Source organism: Salmo trutta, chromosome 17, assembly GCF_901001165.1.
Source record: "Salmo trutta chromosome 17, fSalTru1.1, whole genome shotgun sequence".
Lineage (NCBI taxonomy): Eukaryota > Metazoa > Chordata > Actinopteri > Salmoniformes > Salmonidae > Salmo > Salmo trutta.
Genome location: NC_042973.1, coordinates 51765520 through 51781145, shown reverse-complemented (window position 1 = coordinate 51781145; position 15626 = coordinate 51765520). Strand labels below are relative to the sequence as shown.

Below are 15626 nucleotides of genomic sequence, written 5' to 3'. Positions count from 1 at the left end.
CTGCGTGGGAGGCGATCAACAATGCATTGTGTGAAATGTAGTTAATTATACTTTCAGTCTGGATACTTATGACGGGCAAATATCAAATTGGGTGGTTGGTAAACAAAATCCCGGCAAAAACTAAATCACGGCTCTTCTGGGAATGGGCCTGGTGGTGTGTTTGAAGTAGAGGGAGTACTTTATTTATTATTTTATTTAACCCTTACTTTACCAGGTAATTTGACTGAGAACACTCATTTACAGAAACAACCTGGCGAATAGTTACATGGGAGAGGAAGGGGAATGAATGAGCCAATTGTAATCTGGGGACGTTTAGGTGGCCATGATGGTATGAGGGCCAGATTGGGAATTTAGCCAGGACATGGGGGTTAACACCCCTTCTCCTAGTGACCCGTCTGCAAGACAGGGCTTAGCATGTCTCTCGAGGAGGCCAAAAATACATTTTGGCTTGGAAAAGTTGAATATTTTCAGAAGGGGTCGGGTAATTGGTTAAGGGAGGAGGATTGGATGGAAAGAGAAAGAAGGTTGAAAAAACGGAGGGAGGCAGAAGATGGGTTTGAATCTGTTGAAGAGGGTATGTCGAGGAAGATTGGTGTCAAGTTGCATTGATGGACATAGTTATGATAAAGAGTACATTCGGTCCAGTGGGAGTGAGAGTTTTGAAGAGGATGGAACCAGGCCTTTTTGCTGATCCCATGGATGGTTTCAGGTTGGGTGGAAAAGATGGTGGGTGCTGTTGAGTCAAGGAACGTAACCCGAAGTGGGCTTTCTTCAAATCAGAGGGAGCAGGCGCCTCGTGCGACGCAACTTGGGTGAAGATCAGTTTCTTGCTTTGCTCTTAGGAATAGGGCACCATTGAAAGGAGTGCTTTCTGGGGTAGCGTTAAGTGTGAAGGGGGAGTAATTGAAGTTTAAGATTCACGGTGTTTGTGACGCCCACCGTTTAGTGTGACGCAGACCCGGTAGTGAGCGTGGTGAAACAGAAGAGTCACTGTCAGTCCTTTTGAGTTTTCAGTCAGAGTCTTTACTCAACAAGGTCAGGTTAGGATATATCAGTTATCCTGTTAGAGCGTTTGTGGCGAATCCACTGCACTGTTTCAGGTGCAACGTTTATGGTCATGTCACAGCAGTGTGTAGGAGGGAGATTCCAAGATATGGGAAGTGTGCAGGAGGGCATGGGGTAGAGGATTGTGTAGATTCGGTGGATAAAGTTTTGTGTGTCAACTGTAGGGGTGCCCATGTTGGTGGGGATCGGAAGTGTCGGGTGCGAGAGAGGCAGGTTGAGGTGGCCAGAGTCAAAGTAGTGCAGAAGGTATGCTGAGGCAATGAAGAAAGTAGAGGAGGATGGGTCGAGGGTGAGGGATTCTGAGAGGAACCCTGTGAATAGTAGATTGGTGCCAGCACAGAGGCATAGGTCAATGAGTGATTTATGCTTCAGTAAGGTTGGCTTCTTAGCGTTCACAGCAATGGTTATCAACTGTACCACAGAAATGGAAAGTAAATCACAGAAAATAGACGTTGTGGTGTTTCCTGTTTCCGGTCACAACTTGCAGACTTGTTTACGCTGTTGTGCGTTTTTGTTGCCGTTTTTACTTTGCTACCTGACGGTTTTTACTTTTTCATTACCGTATATTTTTACTTTTTCCCTCACTCAACTTTTTTTTTTCATTCAACTTTCCTACCCCGGAGGTTTTATCTGGACATGGTTCGTCAGGACTTCAAACAGCCGAAGCTAAGTAACATTAACATGATGCCTTCTAATTGCAGTCGTTGTACTCATAATATACAGGAGAACGATCGCCTTACGGCAAGGATAGCTGTGCTGCAAGCCCAGCTTCAGACGCAATCGTTAGGCAAGGGTCATTTCAGTGTAGGAAAGGATGAAACAGCGTCTGTGCCACCAGTAAGTACAGATAGTAACGTTAGTATAAACCCCCTCGCACGGTCCCCGCAGCCGGACATCTTTCTCATGGCTTCTGGAGGGAAACGCTGTAGGAATGCTCAACCGGTGTCGCTTATTCAGCCGACAGAAACTTTCAACCGGTTCTCCCCGTTAAGCGAGTCGGAGTCGGAGGCCGAGACTTCTCTGGTCTCTGCTCCTCCCGTTGTGGGGTCTGAGACGCCGACGGCTCCCACCATTAGCTCTGACAAATTGAAAACCCTAGTCATTGGCGACTCCATTACCCGCAGTATTAGACTTAAAACTAATCATCCAGCGATCATACACTGTTTACCAGGGGGCAGGGCTACCGACGTTAAGGCTAATCTAAAGACGGTGCTGGCTAAAGCTAAAACTGGCGAGTGTAGAGAGTATAGAGATATTGTTATCCACGTCGGCACCAACGATGTTAGGATGAAACAGTCAGAGGTCACCAAGCGCAATATAGCTTCAGCGTGTAAATCAGCTAGAAAGATGTGTCGGCATCGAGTAATTGTCTCTGGCCCCCTCCCAGTTAGGGGGAGTGATGAGCTCTACAGCAGAGTCTCACAACTCAATCGCTGGATGAAAACTGTTTTCTGCCCCTCCCAAAAGATAGAATTTGTAGATAACTGGCCCTCTTTCTGGGATTCACCCACAAACAGGACCAAGCCTGGCCTGCTGAGGAGTGACGGACTCCATCCTAGCTGGAGGGGTGCTCTCATCTTATCTACGAACATAGACAGGGCTCTAACTCCTCTAGCTCCACAATGAAATAGGGTGCAGGCCAGGCAACAGGCTGTTAGCCAGCCTGCCAGCTTAGTGGAGTCTGCCACTAGCACAGTTAGCGTAGTCAGCTCAGCTTTCTCCATTGAGACCGTGTCTGTGCCTCGATCTTGGTTGGGCAAAATTAAAAATGGCGGTGTTCGCTTCAGTAATCTTACTAGTATAAAGACCTCCTCCATTCCTGCCATTATTGAAAGAGATTGTGATACTTCACATCTCAAAATTGGGTTACTTAATGTTAGATCCCTCACTTCCAAGGCAGTTATAGTCAATGAACTAATCACTGATCATAATCTTGATGTGATTGGCCTGACTGAAACATGGCTTAAGCCTGATGAATTTACTGTGTTAAATGAGGCCTCACCCCCTGGTTACACTAGTGACCAAACCCCCCGTGCATCCGGCAAAGGCGGAGGTGTTGCTAACATTTACGATAGCAAATTTCAATTTACAAAAAAAAAAACAATGACGTTTTCGTCTTTTGAGCTTCTAGTCATGAAATCTATGCAGCCTACTCAATCACTTTTTATAGCTACTGTTTACAGGCCTCCTGGGCCATATGCAGTGTTCCTTACTGAGTTCCCTGAATTCCTATCGGATCTTGTAGTCATAGCAGATAATATTCTAATTTTTGGTGACTTTAACATTCACATGGAAAAGTCCACAGACCCACTCCAAAAGGCTTTCGGAGCCATCATCGACTCAGTGGGTTTTGTCCAACATGTCTCTGGACCTACTCACTGCCACAGTCATACTCTGGACCTAGTTTTGTCCCATGGAATAAATGTTGTGGATCTTAATGTTTTTCCTCATAATCCTGGATTATCGGACCACCATTTTATTGCGTTTACAATTGCAACAAATAATCTGCTCAGACCCCAACCAAGGAAGATTAAAAGTCGTGCTATAAATTCTCAGACAACCCAAAGATTCCTTGATGCCCTTCCAGACTCCCTCTGCCTACCCAAGGACGTCAGAGGACAAGAATCAGTTAACCACCTAACCGAGGAACTCAATTCAACCTTGCGCAATACCCTAGATGCAGTTGCACCCCTAAAAATTAAAAACATCTGTCATAAGAAACTAGCTCCCTGGTATACAGAAAATACACGAGCTCTGAAGCAAGCTTCCAGAAAATTGGAACGGAAATGGCGCCACACTAAACTGGAAGTCTTCCGACTAGCTTGGAAAGACAGTACCGTGCAGTATCGAAGAGCCCTCACTGCTGCACGATCATCCTATTTTTCCAACTTAATTGAGGAAAATAAGAACAATCCGAAATTTCTTTTTGACACTGTCGCAAAGCTAACTAAAAAGCAGCATTCGCAAATGGAGGATGGCTTTCACTTCAGCAGTAATAAATTTATGAACTTTTTTGAGGAAAAGATCATGATCATTAGAAAGCAAATTACGGACTCCTCTTTAAATCTGGGTATTCCTCCAGGGCTTCATTGTCCAGAGTCTGCACAACTCTGCCAGGACCTTGGCTCAAGGGAGATACTAAAGTGTTTTAGTACTATATCTCTTGACACAATGATGAAAATAATCATGGCCTCCAAACCCTCAAGCTGCATACTGGACCCTATTCCAACTAAACTACTGAAAGAGCTGCTTCCTGTGCTTGGCCCTCCTATGTTGAACATAATAAACGGCTCTCTATCCACCGGATGTGTACCAAGCTCACTAAAAGTGGCAGTAATAAAGCCTCTCTTGAAAAAGCCGAATCTTGACCCAGAAATTATAAAAAACTATCGGCCTATATCGAATCTTCCATTCCTCTCAAAAATTTTAGAAAAAGTTGTTGCGCAGCAACTCACTGCCTTCCTGAAGACAAACAATGTATACGAAACGCTTCAGTCTGGTTTTAGACCCCATCATAGCACTGAGACTGCACTTGTGAAGGTGGTAAATGACCTTTTAATGACGTCAGACCGAGGCTCTGCATCTGTCCTCATGCTCCTAGATCTTAGTGCCGCTTTTGATACCATCGATCACCACATTCTTTTGGAGAGATTGGAAACCCAAATTGGTCTACATGGACAAGTTCTGGCCTGGTTTAGATCTTATCTGTCGGAAAGATATCAGTTTGTCTCTGTGAATGGTTCGTCCTCTGACAAATCAATTGTAAATTTCGGTGTTCCTCAAGGTTCCGTTCTAGGACCACTATTGTTTTCACTATATATTTTACCTCTTGGGGATGTCATTCGAAAACATAATGTTAAATTTCACTGCTATGCGGACGACACACAGCTGTACATTTCAATGAAACATGGTGAAGCCCCAAAATTGCTCTCGCTAGAAGCCTGTGTTTCAGACATAAGGAAGTGGATGGCTGCAAATTTTCTACTTTTAAACTCGGACAAAACAGAGATGCTTGTCCTAGGTCCCAAGAAACAAAGAGATCTTCTGTTGAATCTGACAATTAATCTGGATGGTTGTACAGTCGTCTCAAATAAAACTGTGAAGGACCTCGGCGTTACTCTGGACCCTGATCTCTCTTTTGAAGAACATATCAAGACTGCTTCAAGGACAGCTTTTTTCCATCTACGTAACATTGCAAAAATCAGAAACTTTCTGTCCAAAAATGACGCAGAAAAATTAATCCATGCTTTTGTTACTTCTAGGCTCGACTACTGCAATGCTCTACTTTCCGGCTACCCGGATAAAGCACTAAACAAACTTCAGTTAGTGCTAAATACGGCTGCTAGAATCCTGACTAGAACCAAAAAATTTGATCATATTACTCCAGTGCTAGCTTCCCTACACTGGCTTCCTGTTAAGGCAAGGGCTGATTTCAAGGTTTTACTGCTAACCTACAAAGCATTACATGGGCTTGCTCCTACCTATCTTTCCGATTTGGTCCTGCCGTACATACCTACACGTACGCTACGGTCACAAGACGCAGGCCTCCTAATTGTCCCTAGAATTTCTAAGCAAACGGCTGGAGGTAGGGCTTTCTCCTATAGAGCTCCATTTTTATGGAATGGTCTGCCTACCCATGTGAGAGACGCAGACTCAGTCTCAACCTTTAAGTCTTTACTGAAGACTTATCTCTTCAGTAGGTCCTATGATTAAGTATAGTCTGGCCCAGGAGTGTGAAGGTGAACGGAAAGGCTGGAGCAACGAACCGCCCTTGCTGTCTCTGCCTTGTCGGTTCCCCTCTTCCCACTGGGATTCTCTGCCTCTAACCCTTTTACAGGGGCTGAGTCACTGACTTACTGGTGTTCTTCCATGCCGTCCATGGGAGGGGTGCGTCACTTGAGTAGGTTGAGCCACTGACGTGGTCTTCCTGTCTGGGTTGGCGCCCCCCCCTTGGGTTGTGCCGTGGCGGACATCTTTGTGGGCTATACTCGGCCTTGTCTTCGGACGGTAAGTTGGTGGTTGTAGATATCCCTCTAGTGGTGTGGGGGCTGTGCTTTGGCAAAGTGGGTGGGGTTATATCCTGCCTGTTTGGCCCTGTCCGGGGGTATCATCGGATGGGGCCACAGTGTCTTCTGATCCCTCCTGTCTCAGCCTCCAGTATTTATGCTGCAGTAGTTTATGTGTCGGGGGGCTAGGGTCAGTCTGTTACATCTGGAGTATTCTCTTGTCTTATCCGGTGTCCTGTGTGAATGTAAATATGCTCTCTCTAATTCTCTCTTTGTTTCTTTCTTTCTCTCGGAGGACCTGAGCCCTAGGACTACCTGGCATGATGACTCCTTGCTGTCCCCAGTCCACCTGGCCATGCTGCTGCTCCAGTTTCAACTGTTCTGCCTGCGGCTACGGAACCCTGACCTGTTCACCGGACGTGCTTGTTGCACCCTCGACAATTACTATGATTATTATTATTTGACCATGCTGGTCATTTACGAACATTTTAACATCTTGACCATGTTCTGTTATAATATCCACCCGGCACAGCCAGAAGAGGACTGGCCACCCCTCATAGCCTGGTTCCTCTCTAGGTTTCTTCCTAGGTTTTTGGCCTTTCTCAGGAGTTTTTCCTAGGGAGTTTTTCCCAGCCACCGTGCTTCTTTCACATGCATTGCTTGCTGTTTGGGGTTTTAGGCTGGGTTTCTGTACAGCACTTTGAGATTTCAGCTGATGTACGAAGGGCTATATAAATAAATTTGATTTGATTTGATTTGGTGAAAGCGTCAGAGAGGTACTTTGGGGTACGTGATTTGACTTCAGTAGAGTTACAGGGTATGTTGAGTAGTAGTGTCCCGTCTTCTCAGGTCATTGGCCTAGGGTAGGATCAGATAGGGTCAAAGTAGTGGAATAAGATGATGGGATTTAATGGGTATAGGGTTAGTTGGTAGGGTAATTATTATTATATTTAAAAATGTTATTAAACAAAAGCAAAAATATATACAGTTGAAGTCGGAAGTTCACATACACCTTAGCCAAATACATTTAAACTCAGTTTTTCACAATTCCTGACATTTAATCCTAGTAAAGGTTCCCTGTCTTAGGTCAGTTAGGATCACCACTTTATTTTAAGAATGTGAAATGTCTGAATAATAGTAGAGATCATGATTTATTTCAGATTCTTTTTATTTCATCGCATTCCCAGTGGGTCAGAAGTTTACATACACTCAATTAGTATTTGGTAGCATTGCCTTTAAATTGTTTTACTTGGGTCAAATGTTTTGGGTAGCCTTCCACAAGCTTCCCACAATAAGTTGGGTGAATTTTGGCCCATTCCTCCTGACAGAGCTGGTGAAACTGAGTCAGGTTTGTAGGCCTCCTTGCTCGCACACGCCTTTTCAGTTCTGCCCACACATTTTCTATGGGATTGAGGTCAGGGCTTTGTGATGGCCACTCCAATACCTTGACTTTGTTGTCCTTAAGCCATACAGGCATTAGAAATGATCCAAGTACAGCATTTGCTGAAGTATTGCATCTACCTGAAGGTTTTGGAAGGCCTAATGTCTTATTCATGGTACACAGCTCAGCCAGGTGGCGGGAGGTATAGGCCAGGGCCTTCCAGCTTTCTGACAGGAGATGATTGTATGCCTTGTCAGAATTAGTTGGCTCAAACCACACTGCAACACAAGTTTATCAGATCAGGGTCCGTATGTATAAAGCATCTCAGAGATAGAGTGCTGTTGATATAGGATCAGTTTAGCCTTTTAAATCATAGAGAAAAGGATAATACGGAGAGGGTGGACCTGATCCTAGATCAGCACTCCTACTCAGATTTTTTGTGAATGGACCCTGATTAAACAGACATGCACTGATTATCACGACTCAGGCTAAGACCCGGATGCAGACACAGGAGGCAGATAGTACGAGTCTCAGCGTTTATTATAGTTCAAGGGGCAGGCAAAGGGTTGTAATCCAAATCAGAGTCAGGCAGGTACAGGACAGCGGGCAGGATCAGGACAGGCAGAAAGGACAGGGAACACGCTGGTAGGACTTGACGGGACAAGCTAAAGTGGCAACAGACAAACAGAATACGCAGGTATTAATACACTGGGGATAATGAGGGGAGATAGGAGACACCTGGTGGAGGAGACCAGCACAAAGACAGGTGAGACAGATCAGGGTGTGACACTGATGGGGAAAAAATGGTGATCGATCACTATTGACGAGTGTCGATTGTGGTTGCCATACAGACACACGAGAGAAAACCCATGAAAGGTTTTCCTCAAACTGGGACACCTGTTTGTAGAAATATTTAGACATTCCCTCCAATTTGGTCCGGGGCAAAGTTGTTATTATTTCGCTGCTATTCTCAACAACAACAACAAAAAATATATCAACAACAACAACAACGTGATATGTGTAGACTTTGATGTCTCTCGTACCTGCTTCAGAAATACTCACATACTGTTCTGTGATTCGCTGGCGGTTGAGCATGTCGCCCAATCCGAGACTCAGGTCACCGTTCTCAGTCATCACAGCACAATAAGTTGTGTTCCTCTGCTCCTGAAGCCTGGCGACGTCACTGGTGCTCTTAGGTAAAACAAGAAGAAACAGCAATTTAATGTCACGCCGGAATACTATGGGAGAGGGATTCATTCTGCTTTGCATTTGGTCATAACAAACAGTTGTTACCCCTCATTAAGGGCCCGATTTAGAGTTGAAATAAGAGAACACAACACCACTCTTAAACTTCTTTGCATATGTACCATGTGCTGAGAGTAGTTCAGTACAGCATCACTGTGAGAGTCAGTTCCAATGGCTGAGATGAACAGAGGTCTTTGTCCCATTCTGTTCAGAGAGTCTGTTGGGAAAAACATCCCAAGAGAACTCAACATTAAAACTTCCTTAACTCAATGTAATATTTGTACACCACATCCTCATAAACAGTTGAAGTTTTGCAGATCATGAAATTAGAACGAACCAGCAAGGTTCCTTCCTACTCCACCAAAGGCCAACAATTCCAGTATTCCTTTGTCCAAATGTGAAATATAAAAGTAGTTATGTCTGCAATCAAATAAACCCATTACATTAACATAATCTGAATGTTATAGACATAAGCCTACAGTATACAGTACAGTGTGTTTGATGTAAGCCTATGTGAAGCTTGTGTGAGCTTCTGTGAACGTACCACAAGCTATTCTGTTTTCCCCACTGCAATAAAATCCACGTTCACACCACCTATGATTTAAAAAAAAACTAGTGCTCACAATTTTTGATAGTCAGAATCTTTCTCTTCCTCTTTCACGTGAAGACCAGTAATAGTCCTCTTCTTCTGCATTCGTTCAGACAGTGCACAGGCTATCTGCCTGCCCAACCTGCCAAAATTATGTATGAGAGCGATATCTTTGGGAATATGAGGTTAAGGGACCTCAATGTAATGATGACACAAAAGTTCAGACGTATAAAGTTAGATGTAGAAATATATATATATCTTTTTTAAGAACAACAATATGTCAGATCATTACCTTTTTTCACAATTTCTAACCTTACACTGAGACTGACTCTTTGATATGATCTCTCTACCTCTCTACCTCTACCACAGTTTCTTGTGTCACGGTATTGATCTGAGAAGGTTACTAGCTAGGACAGACTTTCCTCTGGTCAATTCGTTGACCTTTTGAAGGATGAAGGGGGCGTGACATCTTTTATTCTAATACCTTGAGCACCAGAGGGGGAATTAGAAGGAAACAGAGACATAATCGTGTCACTAAGGTGAAATACTGAAACTTCCATTTTTTTCCTCGTGTTAGTGCAACCACAAAGAGACTCTGATAAAGAGACTTCCTGTGACGTCAGCCATGCAAGCAGCTATCTAGAGATCAGGAAATAACCGTTCAGAAAAACAACATGAGCACAGACAGACCATGAGAACCAAAAGACTAAGTGCTCAGTGAATGGGGCTCTATAGCGATACTGACAAAACACAATATCACTATCAATCACTATCAATTAAGCAAAATACATATCCAAAAACATGGGGATTCAGCTATAGGCAACATGAAAAATCATTTTATGTTCTATTTTGAGTGGAACATCCTTTTAAGCCTAATGCATTCCTTACTTGGCCTCTGCCAGTGCTGTCGGTATAGCGCCCTCAATCTGTTGGCCGGCTGCTGCATGCTCCTCAGTGATGGGTACAGCTAATAGCAGGTCGCTCTGTAGACCCAAGGACAGAGTACCTGCTGTAGGTCAGGAGAAAGAGACAGGTATGATACATTATGAAGCAGTTGCAATACATTGTACAATTGATGACAATGTAAGATTTAAGACTCCTTATAGTGTCGTATTATCAGCTTATAATGATCCTGACTAAATAACAGCCATTTTGAGTCAGTTGACAAAGACAGGGATGCCAGCTCTTGTATGCTGCTATTATGGTTCCTGATACAGTGGTGCCACCACAGAGACCTTGGAGAACACACACGCATGCACACACACACCAGTGCGGCAAGCAAGGTATTTAAAGTGAAAAAGACTAAATTGACTGACTTTTCAGTTGTTTGTCCAAACCTTGACAGGTGGACAGGTGTATCACCTTACTGATGGCATAGGGCAGGTCTCGTCGGGACACTTTCAGCGACGTCTTACTCTGGGCTAGGCAGTCAAGTTCTTCTGAGGACAACCCTACATGTACGCTCCCCCCTTACTATGGCCTCCAACTCTTTGGCTGTGCTGAATGAGGCAAAACTGTGATACTTAGCAACTGCCAATACTAACTATGAATAAACAAAGGATACCAGTAGAAATAACCTCAATGAAATAGTATATAAAATACTGAAAGTGCATTTTTTTTGTGACATAAACAACATGCACAACAGCTTTACATCAGGAACTTTGTTAAACAAAATGGTTCTCTTTTGGACATGTTTGTTTGTGTGGCCTCTTGTACTGTACCTCACGCTGTGTGGGTAGGGAATGCCATGGGTAATATTGGTGCTCTCTAGCACCACCACCGGCCTGTATTCTGCCAACGCCTGGAATACTGACAGGTGGACTCTGAAGAGACCATCTAGGGAAAATAATAAGCATGCATTTTTTTCAGAAATCTAGATAATATAAACGTACAACAGCAAATTATGACAATTAAAACAAATTCAACATTTAATTGCAACATGATGCATTAGATGCATAATCTACTATGAAATGTTGAGATGCCATGTCTCAGGAATTGAGCAGAAACTCTCCTCAGCAATCTCAACTCAGAATCTCTTAGGGAAACACTGACAGCAGAATAAAGAAATCAGAATCCAGAATCGGAAAGTATTACATTTTAGTCATTTAGCAGACACTCTTATCCAGAGCAACTTACAGTAGTGAATGCATATATTTCATACAATTTCATACATTTTTTTTTTCTGTGCTGGCCCCCCATGGGAATTGAACCCACAACCCTGACATTGCAAACACCATGCTCCACCAACTGAGCTACAGGGAAGGCTTGACTTTTTTCAGATTTTCTTGCGTTACAGCCTTATTCTAAGATGTATTAAATAAATGTTTTTCAATCTATACAAAATACCCCATAATGATCAAGCGAAAGCAGGTTTTTAATGGTAGAGTGGCCAAATAGAAGCCACTCCTCAGTAAAAGGCACGACAGCTCGCTTGGAGTTTGCCAAAAGGCACCTAAAGGACTCTCAGACCATGAGAAGCAAGATTCTCTGGTCTGATGAAATCAAGATTGAACTCTTTGGCCTGAATGCCAAGCGTCATGTCTGGAAAAAACTTGGCACCATCCCTACGGTGAAGGATGTTTGTAGCAGCATCATGCTATGGGGATGTTTTTCAATGGCAGGGACTGGGAAACTAGTCAGGATCGAGGGAAAGATGAATGGAGCAAAGTACAGAGAAATGCTTGATGAAAACCTGCTGCTCCAGAACTCTCAGGACCTCAGACTGAGGCAAAGGTTCACCTTCCAACAAGACAACAACCCTAAGCACACAGCCAAGACAACGCAGGAGTGGCTTCGGGACAAGTCTCTGAATGTCCTTGAGTGGCCCAGCCAGAGCCCGGACTTGAACCCGATCGAACATCTCTGGAGAGACCTAAAAATAGCTCTGCAGCGATGCTCCCCATCCAACCTGACAGAGCTTGAGAGGATCTGCAGAGAAGAATGGGATAAACTCCCCAAATAAAGGTGTGCCAAGCTTGTAGTGTCATACCCAAGAAGAATCAAGGCTGTAATCGCTGCCAAAGCTGCTTCAACAAACCACAGAGTAAAGGGTCTGAATATGTATGTAAGTACAGGCATACTTGTAAAGTACAGGAAGTTGCCTTAATTTCATGTTGCAGAAAACAGATTTCTCAGTCTTGGATTTCCAGCATCAAAAGCAGCAGTGAGTAGCCTACCCCGTCACTGCAAGGCACACATCCAGTTCAACCATTCAGGAGATTTTCCATGCTCCAGTTAGTTGGAACAAATTAACTCCCACCTATTGGGGCACACTCAGCAAGCAACCTACACCCCAATATCAGTGCTGTTTGCAACATTGTGAAATGTGTGGAGTGGTCTATGTTCTTATCGCTTTCTTATCCCACTCTATACAATAACTGATCAAAGACCCTTCTCAATAAGGTATATGTAAAGTTAATGATTGAATTGTTCATACTTATTGATATAAAGTCACAGTCAACAGTGTAACTTAATGGAACAACTCCTTGAAAAGAAGTGAGGAAAGGGCTCTGTCAAAGATATGATCGCATACTGTATAAAGTTCACACAAAAAAAGGCCTTAGACAATAACAATAACAACAGCAATGATTCAATACCAAGTAACTCACAATCACAACATGCTGCTATGTAACAGACATGATAATGTCTTTCAGGAATGCCTTTCATGATCTGATTCAATAGTTGACATAACAATTCCTTAAGATTTAAGGCATACTCGTTCATTCATCACTAACATATTAGAAAAATGACACCAGGCATTCCATTTCCCATAATTCACATCAGCTCATTATGAAATAAACCTTGTCTCCAAATCCTTACCTTCCCCAGCATGTGAGAAATTAGAAACTGAGGAATGACAGCCGTTTTGCCCAGAAGAGTGAGTGAACTTTGGCCCAGCCATGCTTTTTGTTGACACAGCTTGCCTGACTTTACCATAGAACTCTCTGGCCTCGATCTTTGATGGATTCACCCAGTCTCACTGAGTTTGAACAAGTGGGAATTAACATTTTCATATAAGAATAAGACCAGAAAACTGTACTGTATGTAGAAATATAGATCCATCATTATCAATGCAAAGAGTTGTACAATTCAACTAAGGGCAGAACTTTTCATACCATAAAATTCAATATATGATGACATGGACAGATGAGTAATGAAATACAAAAACAGGAAAAAAGGGTAATGTAATCAAAGTTGAATATGTCTTACATACAGTATAGTTTAGTTCAGGGGTCACCAACCTTTTCTGAGTCAAGTCAAAAAGCAAGCCGAGATCTGCCGCTCAGATTCTTTTTAAACATGACTTAAAAAAATGTAACATTAACCTAAAAAAAAGTTATGTAAGATTGAGCTTTGTGCAGTAGGCCAAATACATTATCACAGCATATTGTCTATATGCCTGGCCTGCCAATATTGTTCTTCTCAGACAATATTATATTGCAAAACTCGAGCTTTGATTACAAAATTTATCAGTTGGTGTAGCACTTTTAAGGCACAACTGAGCATAAATTAAACTTTATAGAACTAGACAAGTCAGTTAAGAACAAATTCTTATTTACAATGACGGCCTAGTTCAGTGTGTAAAATCGGAGGGCCTCTTGTCTGGACCTCTGGCAGTCTCTATGGGGGTACCACAGAGTTCAATTCTCGGGCCGACTCTTTTCTCTGTATATATCAACGATGTCGCTCTTGCTGCGGGTGATTCCCTGATCCACCTCTACGCAGACAACACCATTCTGTATACATCTGGCCCTTCTTTGGACACTGTGTTAACTAACCTCCAAACGAGCTTCAATGCCATACAATACTCCTTCCGTGGCCTCCAACTGCTCTTAAACGCTAGCAAAACCAAATGCATGCTTTTCAAACGTTCGCTGCCCGCACCCGCCCGCCCAACTAGCATCACTACTCTGGACGGTTCTGACCTAGAATACGTGGACAACTACAAATACCTAGGTGTCTGGCTAGACTGTAAACTCTCCTTCCAGACTCATATCAAACATCTCCAATCCAAAATCAAATCTAGAATAGGCTTTCTATTTCGCAACAAAGCCTCCTTCACTCACACAGCCAAACTTACCCTAGTAAAATTGACTATCCTACCGATCCTTGACTTCGGCGATGTCATCTACAAAATAGCTTCCAATACTCTACTCAGCAAATTGTATGCAGTCTATCACAGTGCCATCCGTTTTGTCACCAAAGCGCCTTATACCACCCACCACTGCGACCTGTATGCTCTAGTCGGCTGGCCCTTGCTACATATTCGCAGCCAGACCCACTGGCTCCAGGTCATCTACAAGTCTATGCTAGGTAAAGCTCTGCCTTGTCTCAGCTCACTGGTCACGATAACAACACCCACCCGTAGCACGCGCTCCAGTAGGTATATCTCACTGGTCATCCCCAAAGCCAACACCCCCTTTGGCCGCCTTTCCTTCCACTTTTCTGCTGCTAGTGACTGGAACGAATTGCAAAAATCGCTGAAGCTGGAGACTTACATTTCCCTCACTAACTTTAAACATCAGCTATCTGAGCAGCTAACCGATCACTGCAGCTGTACATAGTCCATCTGTAAATAGCCCACCCAATCTACCTACCTCATCCCCATATTGTTTTTATTTACTTTGCTGCTCTTTTGCACACCAGTATCACTACTTACACACCATCATTTGCTCATCATCATCTGCTCATCTATCACTCCAGTGTTAATCTGCTAAATTGTAATTACTTTGCTACTATGGCCTATTTATTGCCATACATCCTCATGCCATTTGCACACACTGTATATAGACTTTCTATTTTTTCTATTGTGTTGACTGTACGCTTGTTTTTTCCATGTAACTCTGTGTTGTTGTTGCTGTTGCACTGCTTTGCTTTATCTTGGCCAGGTCGCAGTTGTAAATGAGAACTTGTTCTCAACTAGCTTACCTGGTTAAATAAAGGTGAAATAAAAAAATATAAAAAGTCATTGCCTCTAAAACTTCAAGCTGCATACTGGACCCTATTCCAACTAAACTACTGAAAGAGCTGCTTCCTGTGCTTGGCCCTCCTATGTTGAACATAATAAATGACTCCCTATCCACCGGATGTGTACCAAACTCACTAGAAGTGGCAGTAATAAAGCCTCAATTGAAAAAGCCAACCTTGAGACAGAAAATATAAAAACTATCGGCTATATTGAATCTCCCATTCCTCTCAAAAACTTCTGAAGACAAACAATCTATACGAAACGCTTCAGTCTGGTTTTAGACCCCACTGAGACTGCACTTGTGAAAGTGATAAATGACCTTTTAATGGCGTCAGATCGAGGCTCTGCATCTGTCCTCGTGCCCCTAGACCT

At 43.2% G+C, this 15626-nt stretch overlaps 1 protein-coding gene across 1 annotated transcript; it reads right to left on the bottom strand.

Annotated features, from left to right (window-relative positions):
* Positions 1–7974: 7974 nt before the first annotated feature.
* On the bottom strand, positions 7975–10756 carry LOC115152375 (pseudouridine kinase). The gene is made up of 7 exons (XM_029697189.1): positions 10654–10756; positions 10175–10295; positions 9321–9428; positions 9035–9117; positions 8820–8914; positions 8515–8643; positions 7975–8117 (listed from the first exon to the last, which is right to left on the bottom strand). The coding sequence occupies exons 3-7, from the start codon at positions 9389–9391 to the stop codon at positions 8037–8039; spliced, it is 459 nt and encodes a 152-aa protein (XP_029553049.1). The 5' UTR covers positions 9392–9428; positions 10175–10295; positions 10654–10756; the 3' UTR covers positions 7975–8036.
* Positions 10757–15626: the final 4870 nt, after the last annotated feature.

Bases quoted from the DNA above. Each gene is read 5' to 3' on its own strand.
- LOC115152375 (XM_029697189.1), bottom strand. From the start codon at position 9,391: ATGCAGAAGAAGAGGACTATTACTGGTCTTCACGTGAAAGAGGAAGAG. The intron at 9,118-9,320 runs GTGAGCACTAGT...ATTTGATTGCAG, and splicing joins GATTCTGACTATCAAAAATT to ACATAACTACTTTTATATTT. The intron at 8,644-8,819 runs GTACATATGCAA...GTTTTACCTAAG, and splicing joins TGAACTACTCTCAGCACATG to AGCACCAGTGACGTCGCCAG.